This window comes from Cricetulus griseus, chromosome 5, assembly GCF_003668045.3.
Source record: "Cricetulus griseus strain 17A/GY chromosome 5, alternate assembly CriGri-PICRH-1.0, whole genome shotgun sequence".
Lineage (NCBI taxonomy): Eukaryota > Metazoa > Chordata > Mammalia > Rodentia > Cricetidae > Cricetulus > Cricetulus griseus.
Window position 1 is genome coordinate 178,030,985 of NC_048598.1, and position 18,575 is coordinate 178,049,559.

General features: G+C 40.7%; 2 pseudogenes and 2 gene segments (V, D, J or C); all 4 read right to left on the bottom strand.

The window, feature by feature from the left end:
• Positions 1-5,381: 5,381 nt before the first annotated feature.
• On the bottom strand, positions 5,382-5,828 carry LOC113838382. The segment is given in 2 exon segments: positions 5,382-5,701; positions 5,783-5,828. Coding segments are annotated over 2 exon segments (366 nt in total).
• Positions 5,829-7,543: 1,715 nt separating this feature from the next.
• On the bottom strand, positions 7,544-8,111 carry LOC118238979 (annotated as a pseudogene).
• Positions 8,112-12,845: 4,734 nt separating this feature from the next.
• Positions 12,846-13,737, bottom strand: LOC118238980. The segment is given in 3 exon segments: positions 12,846-13,154; positions 13,300-13,610; positions 13,692-13,737. Coding segments are annotated over 3 exon segments (666 nt in total).
• A 1,568-nt stretch (positions 13,738-15,305) lies between these two features.
• LOC113838381 lies at positions 15,306-15,881 on the bottom strand (annotated as a pseudogene).
• Positions 15,882-18,575: the final 2,694 nt, after the last annotated feature.

Sequence of the window (18,575 nt, forward strand, 5' to 3'; positions counted from 1 at the left end):
GCTGAGTGTTGAGTGTTCACTGATGACCACAGAATGGGAGGACCAGGGAGTCCAGTGCTGGTCACCTCTGTCAGAGCTTCAGCATCAGGGCTGATTTTCATGGACAGAGGAGGACATTATTTGCATGTCTTCCTGTTATATCCTGAACTCAGAGGCAGAAGCATTAGTGAAGACAAATAATGGTACAACTGTTTGAGATGGAATTAGGAACCAAGTGGTGTATAAACCATCAAAGCATCATTCATTTTCCCAGCCATGTAGCTTAGCTGCTAGAGTATTGCTTTTCATGCCCGAAGCCCGAGTTTATCCCCACCATTACATGGTAGGAAAGAGTTTGGAGTAGAAAATCTTAGATTTTACTTATGCTTCATCTGTATAAAACTGTGTGCCAGCAGAGAAAGAAAGAACATAGTATTGAAAAATAGACTATTAAGGTTGAATTCTTAGATTTACATAGAAATTTGTTTTCAGACTTCCTTTATTGTGCTCTGTAATTGTAAACTTCCCGCTCTCTTTGCATTAATTATTAAATTGATTCATAGTAATTTTAATAGGAAAAACCAAAATATAATCATTTAATAACCATTGTATAAGGTTCAGTAAATGATGAATGCCTAGGATTAATTGGATTAACAACATGTGGTTGAGGACAGAACCAAGTGCTATACTATTTCATGCATAAAGCTTGGAGATTGATCCTCAAAAAAATAAAAGAAATGTTGTATAAAGATAAATACTATTTGAGATTATTCTTTAACAATTATTTAAAAAACATTTTGGTGGTCCAGATTTAGCAATTAGTTCCTTCAGGGTTAACTTTCCCCACCCACCATACAGACCTGCTCTTCTCCATCACAAAGATACTTCCAGCTCTTCTGTGGCCACCCAAAAACACCCAGAAGGACTATTTCCTTCCATGCCATGTCTTTCTGCTCTCTAATTCTACAATGACTTGCCATTCACAATCCATCAGCTAGGCCTGCTGTTTCTCACCTGGATCTCGAGAGACTTGCCTGCATCTGCATGGGACCACCAGGTAATCCACCTTCTTCCTCTCCCATAGCCTACTGTCTTCCTGTGACCTTCCTCCCCATGCCATCATGTTATCTTTGCTCTCTCCCACATCTTAGTCAGGGTGCTGTGGGGAGTCAGGCTTGTCTTTATAAAAGAGGAAGGTGGATACCACTCCATTTCCTTGTTACAACTTGGCCATCACTGTGTCTGACTTCCTACAGTGTGAGTCTGGAATCAGAGAGCATGGGGACTACAGGGATCACAAGAAACACATAGTGGCATGACCCCACCTCTGATCCCTAGAACAATACCCCCACCAAATTCTTCTGCTCCTGTATTTTTGCATCTTACTCAACCAAAGTATTTCTTAACATTTTATGTATTATTCTTTTAAAAACATTATTAATTTATTTTTTACATCCCAATATCATTGCCCTCTATAGTCTCTACTCCTGTTCCCCCATCCCCTGCAACTTCCCACCTTCTCCTCTGAGAAGGTAAGGGATCCCCTAGGAGTCTACTCTCTTGCCCATCATCTCAGTGAGGCAGCACTAAGGCACCTGCCCATCCCCACACCCCTGTGTCTTGCCTGAGCAAAGCATCTCTCAATGCAGAGAGAGGGCCCCACTAAGTTAGTTTGTGCATTAAAGTTAGATCTTAGACAAATTGCCAGTCGCCTCATAAGTTGTCCCAGTCACACCATCATCACCTATATTAAGGGGGTCTAGATCCATCTTATGCAGGTTCCCCATTTGTTAGACCAGGGTCACTGATCTCTCACTAGCTCAGTTCAAATGATTCTGGAGGTTTCCCCATCTTGCTCTTGACTCCTTTGTTCATATTATCACTCCCCACTCACTTCTATTGTACTCCAGGAGCTTGGCCCAAAATTTACTTGATGATTTCTACATTTGCCTCCATCTGTTTCTGGAAGAGGGTTTGGCTTCAGAGGTTGTGGATTGTATGCTGAATATCTTTTGCTTTATGTCTTTGTTTCCATTTATGAGTGAGTATATACTATACTTGTCTTTCTGGGTTCGGATTACCTCACTCATGATGGGTTTTTTCCTAGTTGTTTGCATTTGCCTGAAAATTTTTGGATGCCATTTTTCTCAGCACTGAGAGTACTCCATTGTGTTAATGTACCACATTTTCATTAGCCATTCTTCAGTTGAAAGGCATCTAGGTTGTTTCCAAGTCCTGGCTTTTAGGAATAATCCTCTATAACCATAGTTGCTGCTCCTGTATTTGTAAGGTCATTTATAAGCTTCTTTGCACATTTGTGTTCCTGAGTTAGTGGTTTCTGATTAGGAAGACCACACTACTCAATTTTCCCCTTTTCCACACATGACATGGGTTTCTGTCTTTCCCAGAAAGTCATCACGCCGTCATGATCTTGTAGCACAGGGTCCACACCTACTTCTCGCTCCCTCCAGACAGTGGAATGTAGAGGAAACACCTGCTGATAGAATCAACTGCGTCCCACACTCCCTCCTCCTCCTCAACTCCCAAGTCCTCCCAATCCATATAAACCATTTAATGTCTTTTGGAAACAACAAGTTTTCTAGTGAATGAAACAGAATAAATCAAAATAAGATAGAAACAAACTAAGACATTGGACAGGACAAAACAAATCAAACAAAAATCTGAACTAAAAGAGCCCAAGAAATGGCACAAGAAACAGGTGTGTATGCAGCGATCACCTGATTTACAAATTCAGGAATCCCATAAAAACATAATTAGAAGCTTTGCTATATGAGGAGATGGAACTATAGGACAAAATAAGACATAGATATAAATGTATAAAATGTCAATAAAGCCCTGTGACATCATAATACAAGGAGCCTCCCAAATGCATTAGGATTGGATCCTGATGACATCAGCTGATGGACCTGCACCTCATGCTCAGGGGTGTTTGGTTTTCCTAGTTAGACTCCCTTAGAGAAATCTCATTTTTCATTTAAAAGATGTTATAATTGTTGATAAATTCTGGATTACATGTACACTTCTTTCAGCTCTATAACTCCCTATAATGTCAACACACACAGGTCCTAGTTATCCACTGTGAGAATAACTGTCTTCATGGTGAGGGAGAGAGCCTTTGAATGGGGTCATTTCTGCTTTTGTAGCATTCCCAGGAGAGTGACATACATTCTAGGAACTAACTGATCTTGTGTCCTTCTGGAGTAGGGTTCTAACTGCCATAGGAGACAGTGTTCTGAGCCTTGTATGTGGTTAAATCAGAGGAATAAATCTTGAGTAGATTGATAGAACACACTTTCTTGCCCCTCTGCTCTTACTCCTCAGGCTCTGCACCACTAATTTATTTTGGTTTTCCCTTTTGCTCTCTCACAAAAAACACATTTAGCAATGTTGTTGTTCATATGCACTTGTTGTAATATTGGACTGTGTCCCTCTTTGTTAACTTTGACATAACATGGTCTCAAATTGGTGATCCTCACTCCCATGTAGGGATTGCTCTTGAATGTTGTAGACAGATTTATTCTGTCTCAGCAATCCTGTACAGGTCAGGAGATTTTCCTAGGAATATTGTGAGACTGGGATGCATCATGGCAGCCATAAGATGGAGTTCTGTGGAGAATCAAAGCTATGTCTGCCCTTCAGAAATCCAGTCTCTTCCCACAGAAGTCATCCCTATAAAACTTGCATGGGACCAGAAAGTTCACATATAACAGCAGCCCAACATACAAACCAATATTAGTCTTTCTGTTGATGGTTCCCAGAATTCACAAATAAGGGAACCCTCTTTTCTATATATCCTGACACTAATGTTTATATTAGACCAATGGAGTTCTTCATGATGGTGTTGAAACTTTACATTGCACAGGTTAGACCAGGTGGGCACTATAACTTGCAGGACAAGGAAATTCTGTCCACCTTTACTTGGGGTAGGAGACACTTCCTAAGTATTCTGTGATCAGCTAAAAAAGGCCCAGAAGTTAAGGAAGGATAAGGATAAACTTTGAGAAAAAAATTCTGGGAGGAAAATAATTACAATGGCAGGAAAACAGAGATTCCAACCAATTCTCCCCCTGACTGTGCTCATGTATGTGAGAGGTCAGATGGGAAAAAACTGTTTTTGCTACTCAGGGCAAAAGTTTATACAACTTGCTGGCTCAGATCTGAGTTTTTTTTTAAGTGTTCAACGGAGATAATCTCACTTTATTGTTGTTGTTGTTGTTGTTGTTGTTATTTTGATGAAAATATTTCGATTGTAGCTATTCTATCAATGGCAGAATTACTTCTGTTCTTGGAATTCAGCTTTTGCATACCAGAATGTGTGTTCTACATAAAACCATAACAAAACCAAAAAAGCATATGTAGACAGAACTGATTGGATTCAGACATTTCGAAGTTATAACGGATGGAAAACCCAAGAGAGGTCCTCAGTTGCCCTTCTGCTTCTAAGAACAAAGTGTTGGGGTCAATGTCTCATGCACTTTACACTGGTGTACAATCTATGTCAGTCAGTGTCAGCCTAGAACTTGTGACAAAGACAATCCAATTACAGGGAGCAGAGGAATGAGCACACAGTGCTCTCAATGACATGAACAGGCCTCTTACGTTCCCAGCCTGGAATCACACTGCTCTGACCTCACTGTTATCTGAGCAGGAGCCCACTTTGTTGTCAGTGAAGAAATTCCACACCCTGAGGACTCCACAGCGTGACAGTCAGCTCTAACTGTGACTCTAAATTAGTAAGAATTGTGATTACTAATACAAAAAAACGATTCAGGGTTGGACATATCTATAAACAAAAAGATGTGTTAGATTTATTAGGAAAGTTAACGTGAATCCCCACAAATCTTGGGGAACAACATCCCAACGAAGTATTTGAAGTGGGGGGCCACATATATCAAATTAATTTTGAAAGGGATTTTTTGTTTGTGCTGATATGGTTGATTTATAGTTTATTCCCATTATTCCCAAACCATTTCCAGTCTCTTAGGCATCTGATATATATATATATATATATAATATATATATATATATATGTGTGTGTGTGTGTGTGTGTGTGTGTGTGTGTGTGTGTGTGTGTGTGTGTGTGATATTGTGGCACCTGAATTTTCCTTTTTAGTTTTATTAGAGAATAATCATTTCAATAGTGGTGGGCACTCATAATGCTCTGGACAAGTGTGGTGTATTGTAGGGACATCGTAAATCAGCATCACTTTATTCCCAACACTCCTTTGAACTGATGAAAAAGACTCTGTAAGACTGTGAAGTTACAAAGGGTCACAACAAATGATTATTCCAGAGCAAGTCCCCAGGCTGATCTTCTCTGTCGTCTCAGTCCCAGGACATATTCCTTCTCCTCCAGGGTTTCAGACACACTCAGGATGTGGTTACAACATTGTGTTTCTTGTATAGTAATAGACTGCAGAGTCCTCGGATGTCAGGCTCTTGAGCTCCATGGAGGCTGTGCTGGAGGATTTGTCTGCAGTCAGTGTGGCCTTGCCCTGAATCTTTTGAGTATATTTAGTTTCACTTTCTTCTGGATCTTTAGCCTCAGTCCACTCCAGGGCCCATCCAGGCCTCTGCTTCTCCCAACTCATATAGTAATCAGTGAAGTTGTAGCCTGAAGTCTTGCAGGACAGCTTTATTGAGGACCCAGGCTTAACCAGCTCAGCCCCAGACTGCTGCAGCTGGACCTGGGAGTGGACACCTCTGGAGAGAAAGGCAGAGTGGATGTCACTGTCACCTGAGTGCATGGCCCCTCCTCACATCTGGAACTTGGAGCCCTTACCTGTAGCTGCTGTCACCAGGAAGAGGATGATACAGCTCCAGCCCATGGTGAGGACCTGTGTGCTCAGTCACTGAGGAGAGTACACTAATCATGTGTATTTGGTGGTGAGGACATCCCTGAATTTACCACCATAGACCCCCATGATTTGCATATTCATGAGCAGGGTTCTTCATAGATAAGGACTTAGTTCAGCTGGAGCAGAAGGAGGTAGAGGAAACCTGGATCAGGCATCAGGATGCTGGGGTCCAAGTCCTAATCCTCTGTGAGGAGGCAGACATTCCCGAGTCCTGTGCAGACTCTGTAATAATAACAGTCACTATTCTCTCAATTTAAAGATAGAATGGCACCCTGAGATACTTGGTCCTCTTGGTGACCAAACTTGTTTCAGGTGGGGGGTAATGAATGTGATTGGAATTTTCCAATGCTCCTAAATTGGGAGAATTTGAATTCTTTCATTTTCTGCTTTTCTTAAATAACAAGAACAGTGAGTTCACATCTGCATCAATCCTGTTGTGTCTGGAAAGCTTTGTCTCCTTGGTGTCCTCCATTCCCTATGGAATTTATTATCTATGAGCATCCTCTTTTGCAGGGTTCCATAAGTTATGTGGGGACAAAATTGAAGAAGACATGACATTAAATGTTCCAAGGTCTCTCACTTTTCACACATTCTCCAGATATTCTATTATTCCTGGATATTGCAGGAGGCTCTATGATAATGAATGAGCAAGACACTGATCTATGTATATAGGGGAATTCACTGGAGTGATTGACTAGTTATTCTGCAAAGCACAAATTCAACCAATGTCTTAAAGTGTCTGACAAAGAAAAGGAAAGCCATTTGGACAAATTAAAGCTATCCTTAATCTTTACTGTCTGATTCTATAAAGATCTCTCCATGGTCACTAAACCTCACTATCCTTTAAATAAACAAATTATGATGGAAATTGCATAGGAGTCAGCAATTGTATCAAATTTCTAAGGAAAGAACAGTAAGCTAGGCCAGTCATTGGTGGCACACGCCTTTAATCCCAGCACTTGGGAGGCAGAGGCAGATGAATCTCTGTGAGTTCAAGACCAGCCTGGTCTACAAGAGCTACTTCAAGGACAGGTTCCAAAGCCATAGAAAAACCCTGTATCCAAAATTAAAGAACAAGCAAACAAAAAGACCAGTAAGCTAATGACACAACTTAAAACTAGTATGGAACCAATACATTTTCATAATGAACAGTAAGTTTTAAATTATTGTCAATTGTGTGTAAAAACATCCACCAGAAATGGAACTATAAAATCATTTTAATGTAATCAGTATAACACCAAATGGATTTATATTTAAAGTTAGGAAAATATTTTTTAAATGACTGACATTGTACAACAAGATGACAATTTCTACATTTTGTTTGAAGTAATATCTTCATATCATGCACATAAATTTCAAGTATGAGAAGTGCATTGCTGCAATAATCTTTTTCCAAGCCTCAAAGTCTTGGTTTAGAAAACAGTGACCTGGGCTTTAAAGACAACACATAGGTGCCATCAATGGTAGAAGTTCGACATCTTAAAATGTTGCTCAATATGTTGCAGAGAAATATGTCTAAATGCAACATAGTTTTGAAAAGAAGAACTTATCTGTTTTTAATGTATTCTATTATTGTCTCTGGGATTTCCCTCTAGCAAAATAGAAATTTATACCCACATTACAGTTTCTCATAGTTCATCCATTAGATGCAGCATTATGTACTCCAGAGAACTTTTCTGAGAAAGTTAGTACATCAGACTCTTGCATCCTTGCGTGCCCCCTGTTAGTCCTGAGCGTCCCTGCAGGGAGGTTTGTGTCTGAAGTCCCCTCATTGTGGAGTCTTTTACACAGTAGTAAGTGGCTGTGTCCTCGGGTTTCAGGCTGTTCATTTGCAGGTAGAGGATGCTTTTGGAATTATCTCTTGACATGGTGAACCGGCCTTTCACTGATGCGATGTTGTGTAACTACTCGCTTTGTTTCTACTCACTGCGATCCACTCCAGCCCCTTCCCTAGAGGCTGGCGGACCCAGTTTATGTAGTAGTCACTGAAGGTGAACCCAGAGGCTGCACAGGAGAGTTTCAGCGAACCCCCAGGCTGTACCAAGCCTCCCCCAGACTCCACCAGCTGCACCTCACACTGGACACCTGCAATAGTAGAGAATTCGGGTCAGGAAAATGTTACACACATCCGCTGTCCCTCTTACGCACGCCCACTTCTTCTTACTCGGGCTCCCACACACTCAGCATCTCTTTTTCCCATAAACGACCTTTAAAAATAGATACGAGGAAGACGCAGTTCATCCACAACTCCATGTGAGAGGTCTGTGTTCAGTGCTGATCCCTGAATGGGAGACAAGGGAAGTCAGGACTGGGCCCCTCTGCTAGAGCTACAGGCTCGGGTCTGGGCTGGTTTTCATGAGCAGAGGGAGACAAATTTGCATTTCTTCCTGCTATGTCATCTGTGCTAGAGTTGAAGCAGTAGAGGAGGCAGGTACTAGTGCAGAAGGCAGAGGTGAAATGGATGAGTTAGGTAGCAGTAACAGTGTTAAAATATCACTTACTGTGTGTGTGCTAAAACTCTTCAATCTGTTGTGCTTTTAAAATGTCCAAAAATTCATTCTGCTTCAGAATTATGATAAAATATCATTTTGAAAATTTAGGGACAATTGATATAAAGATGAGTTAATGTTGAATAGAAATATTAAAATCTAAAAACTCCTTTGAGGCCTGAATTCAGTAGTGTAGCATGCTCCATTGCTTAGACTTGATCCCCTTTTCCGAAGAATATATACTGAACAATTATGACTGTTTTCCAGAATTCAATTTTGTTAAGTGACAGAGCTATTTAAATACCTAGTTTATACATTTGTTTGAGCAAGCCAACATTTTGCTGGGGTGTGTTTATCATCCTTAGGTATTAACTCACCTTTAATTTTAATACCCTTAGAGGAAGCACAGATTCCATGTCTGGGTTAACCAAGGTATCTCCTGCCTGGACTCTAGGCTGTGTTCAGGTGACCTTCCATGTATTTGAACCCACTGAAGGTTTGACACTTCCTTACGGTTTGGATAATAAGTTACCAGATGAGGAATCTTGAAATAATGACATCCTACATGAGAAGAAAATATTGAATTATAATTTTTCACTTGTTGAGTTTATTCTGAATGAAGGAAAGGAGCTTCACAGTGGGTTTTGGATCTTGTGGGTTGTGTCTCTACTGTTTCTATGGTTTTCCCAGGAAAGCGACTAAGTTTCAAAGGAACAACTACACAGCTGTATCAGTCTTGCTTTTGAAACTTCAAGGAAACAAAACCATGTTTGTATTGAATATGGGATAGAATCAAACTTGGTGTACATCAACAGATAATGTGAAGTAGAAATCTGGTAAATATGAACAGTTTAATTGCATTTGCAACTAAAGAAAAACAAAAGCAATTCCAAGATAACTGGTTAAACTGAGGAATAGTTTTGAGTGAGGTAACCCAGACTGAGAATTACAAATGTCATGTCTTTTCATTCATATTTGGATCATAATTTTAAATATTTTGATGCATGGCTTTTAAATTATTATGATTCTATATAGTAATGTATCTTAAAACAACTTACAACAGATATACCTATCATGAAATTTGAATAGTTTTATTAAATAATATTTTGGTGTTTTTCATACATGTATGAAATGATAGTCCACTCCCTCAATGCCACCAGACCCCTTTACTTTTAAGGTCTCAGGTCAGTGCTAACCTACTTTTCATGCTTGGTTTCCTGAGTTCCTGGTTTCTGATCAGGAAGCCCACACTGCTCAATATTTTCTTCCCTCTTCCACCAATATGATGGGTTTCCATCTTTCTCGTGAATTTTGCTCGCTGTCATCTTGTTGCAGCACAGGGTCCACACCTACTTCTGGCTCCCTCCAGACTGTGGAATGTAGAGGAAACACCTGCTGATAGAATCAGCTGCATCCCACACTCCCTCCTCCTCCTCAACTCCCAAGTCCTCCCCATCTGTATTCACCACCTTGCTGTCTTTTGAGAACAAGCAGGCTTCTGGTGAATAAAATAAAATAAAGTAAAATGAGATCAAATAAAAACTAACACATTTTATCAGGACAAAAAAATAAAACAAAATTGAAGGAAAAGTCACAAGAAAGAGGTGTGGATGCAGAGACCCCCTGAATTACATACTAAGGAATTCCCTAAAAAGACAAAGTTAGAAGCTGTACTATATAGGCAAAGGAACTGTAGAATATAATAAGATATAATCTATTACACACACACACACACACACACACACACACACACACACACACATATATATATATATATATATATATATATATATATATATATGAAATAAGGCCATGTGATACCTTGAGAAGGGAACTTGCCTAATGTGTTTGAATTGGATTCCTGATGACATGGTGACATCTGCTGATGGACCTCAAGCCTATGCTTAGGAGTGTTTGTTTTCCTGGGTTAAACTCCCTTAGAGAATCTCATTTTTTGTTTGAAGGATGCTATCAATTGGAGGTTGCTTCTGGGTTAGTGATTTGTCCACTTATTTGCTCTCTAGAACCCATGTGCTGCTGATCCTAGCAGGTCCTGATGGGGGAAGGACTTCTGTGTATGTTTATCTTATTGATTGTTTAGTAAAGTTCTGTTTGGCCAATGAAGCAGCAAGTTAGACAGGACTAGGAGTCAAAGAGGATTCTGGGAAATGTAGTAGAGAAGTGGTGATCCAGGCTGAAAGTGACATAGCAAGGAGACTCATATTTAAGCAAAGGAAATAGGAAGGGTCCCCGCTTCCCCTTCCTTCTCCAGTGGCACAATGTGATCCACCGGCAAGGAGGGATGCCAATAAGGCATCCGATAAGTCTTATAAAATATATAGGTTTATGATAATTAAGACTGAGCTAACAGATGAGAATCTTAGTCATTGGCCAAACAGCATTGTACCTAATACAAGTTTCAGTGTATTCTTTTGGGCCCTAACTCAGGCAGACAGCTGGCGTAAAGGACACATGTGGCCGTGGGGCTCAGGTGGCTTTTGGCAGAAAGATTTATTGTAACAAGGTCCTAGTTTTCCAATACAGAAATTTATTCCACTATGAGATAAACTGTTTTCATGCTGAGTGAGAGAGTCTATGAACTGGGTCATTTCTGCTATTATAGCACTCCTAAGAGAGTGTCATAGACTCTAGGAACTAACTGATCTTGTGTCCTTCTAGGGGAGGGTTCTAACTGCCATAGGAGATGGTCTCCTGGGCTTGTGTGTGGTTAACTCAGAGGAATAAACTCTGAGTAGAGTGAGGAAACACCCTTGCTGGCCCCTCTGCACTTACTCCCAAGACTCTGCATAACTGATTTATTTTGGTTTTCCTTTTTGATGTCTCATGGCAAAAATATTTAGCAATGTTATTGATCATATGGCCTTGATGTCATTTGAAAATCATAATATACAGTATCAGACTTGGACCTCTGTGTTTCATTTGACAGAACATGGTCTCCAATAGATGAAACTCATTCCCATGTAAGGATTGCTCTGAAATGTTTGTAGACAGATTTATACACTATCAGAAATCCTGGACAGGTCAGGAAGGTTGTCCTGGGAATCTTGTGTGACTGTGAAGCATCGGGGCAGCCTTAAGATGAAGTTCTACTGGGGATGGAAGCTCTGTAGATTCTTGAGAAATCCAGTCTGTCACCACAGAGGTCAGCCCTATGAACCTTGCATAAGTCCAGTTAGTTCACATCTAACAACAACTCAACATTCATATCACTTTTAGTCTTTCCTGGAATTCACAGATAAGGGAACCCCTCTTTCCTTTCTCTTCTGACTCTGCAGTTTGTATTTGAACAATAGTGTTTATGATGGTGTGGGCATTTTATTTTGCACAGACAACAATGAGAGGGCACTGAGTTTAAAGGACAAGGAGATTCTGTCCACCTTTACTTGGTGCAAGAGACACTTCCTGAGTATCCTGTGATCTAAAGGAAAAGGCCCAGAGAATAAGGAAACATAAAGACAAACTGTTAAAATAAATTCCAATAAGAAAATAAATGTGCTAGTAAGATATTTCAATCAACTCTCAACCTGAGGGTGCTCATTTATGTGAGAGGAGCCAGGTCATATGTGAAACAAATTGGGTTGTCTTGTCACAGGGTCCTGTTGGTGTTGATCTGATTTAATAAACTATCTGTCTATCTATATAAATAAATAAATCTTTTTATGACAGAGGTTCCCATGTCCGCTCTAGTGGTAATATATTGATTGTGATCTAGTAAAACCCCTGGGGATCAGTTTACATAGCCTGCCTCACTAGTTAGCTCTAGAAACCAGACAGAGGTGGCACACACCTTCAATCCCAGTACTCTGGAATAATAGGGAGATGGAGCTGTGAATCCAAGAACTCCATGGTCCAACAGAGAGTAAATCAGAGCTCATGCCTTTAATTCTAGGGTTGTAGAGGTATTTATGGTAAGGGCATTCAGTCTCAGGATTATTCTCCAGCCACAGTGAGGAGAGCATAGCAGTCTGGGTGGAGCTGAGGAGCAGTGAGTCTGAGGAGTGACCCTTTGGTCTGTACAAAGGTAGAGATAAGAGCTGGTGGCCAGGGCCTTTGCTCCTCTGATCTTCAGCCTGAAGGTTGAACCTGGATATCAGTCTCAGGTTCTTTTATGTTTCATGTTACACACTGTGTTGTTTTTAATTTTCTTTTTTTATCGTTGTCTTAATTAAAATAGTCAAATTGAAGCCAGGCTATCAATGGCAGTATTATCCTGTTCCTGATATTCAGCCTTCTTACAGCCAAGGTGTATGTGTTTTCTCCTAATAAAAACAAAACAAAACAACAAAGCATACAGAAATGGAAATTTTGGATCCAGGCATATCAAAGTTATAGCAGAGCCAAGTCAAGGGAAGTCCAAGTTTGGTCTTGTTGCATCTAACAACAGAAGTGTATGGGTGTGGCGGGGGAGGGGAGGGAGGCCATGTTGTGCCGTACACTGATGTCTATTCAATGTCAGTCAGTGTCCATCTAGAACTTGTTACAAAGACAATCCAATTTCAGGAAACAGGGCAGTGAGCATTCGGGCTCCTGATAACGTTAAACGGTCTCTTACATTCCCTCTTTCGACTCTAACTGCTCTGGCCACAATGTTACCTGAGCAGGAACTGTAATGTTGACAAGTTGCACAATAATGTGTGGGTACAGCTTGTGTTTTGTTTTCTTCATTAAAGATGAAGTGGAGGTGGTCACCAACAAAGCCTTGGTCAAGGTGTGGTGTTCTGTAGGGGACATCCTGAATCAGCATAACTTCTTTCTCTGATGTCCTTTCGAACTGTTGACAAACACCCTATAGGACAGAAGTGACAGACAAAGAGACACTCAGAATGATCACTTCTGAGCGAGCCCCAGGTGGATCTTCTCTGTCAACTGAGAACAGGGCAGCTTCCTAATCCTCCAGGGTTTCTGACACACTCAGGATGTGGTTGCAACACTGTGTCTCTTGCACAGTAATAGACTGCAGAGTCCTCAGATGTCAGGCTGCTGAGCTCCATGTAGGCTGTGCTGGAGAATTTCTCTACAGTCAGCGTTGTCTTGCCCTGGAACTTCTGATTGTAGCCAGTACTACCAACTCCACAACCAATATATCCAATCCACTCCATGCCATATCCAGGCCTCTGCTTTACCCAGTGTACATAGTAGCCTGTGAAGGCATAGCCTGACGCCTTGCAGGACAGCTTCACTGAGGATTCAGATTTCACCAGCTCAGCCCCAGACTGCTGCAGCTGGACCTTGGAGTGGACACCTGCGAGGAGAAAAGCAGAGTGGATGTCACTGTCACCTGAGAACATGGCCCCTCATCAAGTCTGGAACTTTGAGCCCTTACCTGTAGCTGATGTCACCAGGAAGAGGATGATCCAGTTCCATCCCATGGTGAGGTCCTGTGTGCTCAGTGACTGTGGAGAGGACACATGATTTGCATATTCATGAGCAGGGTGCTTCTTAGATAAGAACCCAGTCCAACTGGAGAAGAAGGAGGTGGAGGACACCTGGGTCAGGCTGAGGTCCAAATCCTCATCCTGTCTGAGGAAGCAGCCATTCCTGAGACCTGTGCAGACCCTGTGGATATAAAACCTAAGCTTAATCTCTCAATTTACAAGTAGAATCCCATCCAGAGACATTAGGTCTTCTTGGTGATAAAATTGTTTTCAGGTGGTTGTAATAATTGTGATTGGATATTTCTAAAACTAATAAATTAGGAGCATTTGTTTCATTTTTTCATGGACTTATATTTGTTTTTCTAGCAGGTTGCTGCTTTATGTTTCCTGTGTGTGCATGTGTGAGCGCATGTGTGGTGTTTTATCCTTTTCTTTTTGGTATGTGTTGACTTTTTATAGAGATAAAGAAAGGCTGTCAACAACATAACAAAAAACAAAAGAAAGAAAGGCTGTCATTTTGAGATGTAAGGAGGTAGTAAAGATCAGGAAGGAACTGGTCAGAGAAATTTTGATATGAACATATTATAGGAAAATATTTTCAAATATCAATAATAAATACATCGTAATGATAGAAACAGGAAAACAAAACATGTAATATTTAAGAAAGAGTTTTTACTGAGTTTGAATGTTTTAGACTTACATACCACTGCAATAGGTGTTGTTAAGCTAACAGTCTTTTAGGAAGAATCCAAGGAGATTATGGAGTCCCCTCCTGTCCTCATCTCATTTCTGTCCTGCTGATTTTTGGCTCAACCATGACCCCTGCTGGTGCTTAGATCCCTTTCAGGGTGGGATATCTTGGCTCACACTCTAGTTTCACAGTGCAGTTTGAGCAGTAACACATTCGTTCTCCTTCAGTGTTCACAGAGCTCAGCTTCTGGGACCAGTCGTGTTCCCTTAAATTTTATTTCTTCTTTTAATTCACAAATAGCCTTCCCTGAGTTCCCAGAGATTACAGCCTAGGGCTCAGCTGTGTTTCAAGGAAGTGGCTCATGTCTGTTTTGAACAAAGTCCAGAAGTTAGGTGAACAAAATGTAACAGGAGACCCCATGATGAAAGTTACAGGTGAAGTAACTGCATCAGGGAAAATACAAATGGGTCACATCTGTGTCTGATGTGCACAGTGCTCAGGGAAACAGAAGACCTGAGACCTGTGAGGGTGTGGGGGTCACTGAGTGTGGCCTCACCTCCCCAGTGAGTCCCCTAATCCCAGGCACTGTCCTAACCGGATACCACTGAGTCTTTGTCTGAATCTCATGAGGGAAAGTCATCACCAATACTACAGACGTCACTCAGCATTTGATCCTGTGTCATCACCAGAGTCATTTCTGCAATCAGAGGTGAGATATTTCCATGTAATTCATGTTAGACTGCGTGGTGTGTATATTGTAAATTGTGGCAAAAGAGAACTCTGTGATCACAGACTCCAAAGACCATAAACACAGAGAGCATCCTGAGAAATCAGTAGATGTGGCGACAGCTGTGACCACATAAACCAGCACTCAGTCATGTCTGTTCCTGTTCCTGCCCTGTCCCTCCCTCCATGTGTGACCTGCGCCCCCTGCTGGTTCTGAGTGCTCCTGCAGGGATGTTTGTGTCAGGTTCACACTGAACCTCTCACTGTGTCTAGTGCACTAATAAGTGCCAGAGTCTTCAGCTCTTAAGTTGTTCATTTGCAGGTAGACGCTACTTTTGGAGTTGTCTCTTGAGATGGTAAATCTGCCACTCACAGACTCCCCATAATGTGTTGCATAATTATTTGTTTTTTGTTCAATACTTGCAATCCATTCCAAACCCTTCCCTGGAGCCTGGCAGACCCAGTTCATCCAGTAGTCACTGAAAGTGATTCCAGAGGCTGTACAGGAGAGTTTCAGAGACTTTCCAGGCTGCACCAAGCCTCCCCCTGACTCCACCAGCTGCACCTCACACTGGACACCTGTGAAAAGAGAATCGTGTCTGTAAACTCTCACAAATGTCCACTGTCCCTCACTCAATTCCACTCACACAGTATCTTTTCTTATACATAAATTACCTTTCAAAAGAGCAATGAGGGAAATCCAGCTCAGTCTCAACTCCATGCTGAGTATTGAGTGTTCACTGATGACCACAGAATGGGAGGACCAGGGAGTCCAGTGCTGGGTACCTCTATCAGAGCTTCAGCATCAGGGTTGCTTTTCATGGGCAGAGGAGGGCAGTATTTGCATGTCTTCCTGTTATATCCTGAACTAAGAGCCAGGAGCCTTAGTGAAGACAAATAATGGTACAACTGTTTGAGATAAAATTAGGAACCAAGTGGTGTTTAAAACATCAAAGCATCATTCATTTCCCCAGGCATATAGCTTAGCTGCTAGAGTATTGTTTTGCATGCCCAAAGCCTGAGTTATCCACATCATTACATGGTAGGAAAGAGTTTGGAGTAGAAAAATCTTAGATTTTACTTATGCTTCGTCTATATGAAACTGTGCCAACAGAGAAAAAAAGAACATAGTAATGAAAAATAGACTATTAAGTTTGAATTCTTAGATTTACATAGAAATTTGTTTTCAGACTTCCTTTATTGTGCTCTCTAATTGTACACTTCCCACTCTCTTTGCATTAATTATTAAATTGATTCATAGTAACTTTAATAGGAAAAACTAAAATAAAATCATTTAATAAACATTGTATAAGGTTCAGTAAATAATGAATGCCTATTATTAAATGGATTAACAACATGTGGTTGAGGACAGAACAAAGTACTATAGTATTTCATGAATATAGCTTGGAGATTGATCCTCAAAAAAATAAAAGAAATGTTATATAAAGATAAATACTCTTTGAGATTATTCTTTAACAATGATTTAAAACACATTTTTGGTGACCCAGATTTAGCAATTAGTTCCTTCAGGGTTGACCTTCCCCACCCACCATGCAGACCTGCTATTCTCTATCACAAAGATACTGCCAGCTCTTCTGTGGCCACCCAAAAACACCCAGAAGGACTGTTTCCTTCCATGCCATGTCCTTCTGCTCTCTGATTCTACAATGACTTGCCTTTCACTCTCCATCAGCTATGCCTGCTGTTTCTCACCTGGACCTTGAGAGACTTGCCTGCATCTGCATGGGACCACAAGGTAATCCCCCTCCTTCCTCTCCCATAGCCTACTGTCTTCCTGTGACCTTCCTCCCCATGCCATCATGTTATCTTTGCTCTCTCCCACATCTTAGTCAGGGTTAACCATGGTCTTGCCTCTCTGAAGTGCTGGGTAGACATTGTTGTGACTCAGCATGCAAGTCTCCTATTCCTCAAGGTTTTTGGTTCTCAGTGCTGTCAGGTGGACTGGGTTTTTATAGAATCTTTCCTCCTCAAGCCATCTTTAACAGAACAGTACTTTTTGTTTTCTCCTAGTTCTCAGTGATATCTAATATCATTTTTCTTGGCCGCCTGAGCAGTGTGAGAAATAGGTGCTATCTCATGGAGTGGAGTAGTCCTGAATTAAATCAGATATTGACAGTTTACTGCAACAGAATGTATTTTGCCTGCACGGTTCTAAAGCAGAAAATTTAACACCAATCCAGATATAAACACTTTGACCTTCAATGGGACTCTGCTTATAACACACACACACACACACACACACACACACACACACACACACACACACACACACTTTCTAACTTTATTTGTAAATGTATCCTTATATTTTCAGATAAAAGCTCTAACTCCCTCATTAATGATGTTCTCATTTTTTTAATTGCAGATGGAGACTATTACAGAGATCCATATCAGGCAAACTTGCATAGAACAAGTGACCCAGGGATGCACAACTACACTGGATACATCTTCAATATTAACACAACACCAAAAGCTTAGGAAAATCCTTGAAGAGGGGATAAAAAGTGTGCAAGGTCTAGAGGACCAGGAAGCCACTTTGAGATGGTATTTTATAGACAGGAAAGGGATGCTGATCCCATGAAATCTTGATGATATAGACATAGAAACTGGACTTCCATAGTACAGGTTTAAACCTATAAATGATGAGCTACCGGTAATCAATGGCTGCTGAGAGAGGGAGAATCAGTTTTCATCAAGGACAAGCTCTGTAATAATTATTCAAATCCAAGTTCACTACTCTAAACACAGGTACATGGACATACCTATAACTATACTCAATATGTTACACACACACACACACACACACACACACACACACACACACACACACACAGGCAAAATATTTATTAAAGTTGAAGAACTCATGAGTTTGTGGGGTAGAAAAAGTTGCATATGGGTTGAATTTGATTGTTTATATTGATACATATAGTAGTCAGGTTACGAAATTATGAATAATGTTTTATTTAAGATGCAAGAAGGACATCTCCTCTCACACACAACCCCTTTGGTAAGTGCTATGTTTTCAGTGCCAAACATTGAATGGGAAGACTGGGAATACAGGGCGGGGGCTTCTCAGTCAGATCAGGAAGGTTAGGATTGGGGTGTTTTTTATGAGCAGAGGGAGATCTTGTTTGCAGTTCCAGCAGATATATAATGAGTTTTGTGGTGGATGCAGTAGACATACAATTGTCTAGAGAAAGTGACAGAGAAAAAACTGGGTTAAAGGGAAAGAATTAATAAATAATTACCCTTTATTTCTTTTGTATTTGTGATATAATGCAAAGTCTCACTTCATTGTGGTCTGACAGAGGTCATTATAACAAAATTTGATCATTTTAAAAGGAATAACAATGATTATGATTATTGAAGGCTGATATTAAATTGAAGTAATTGGTTT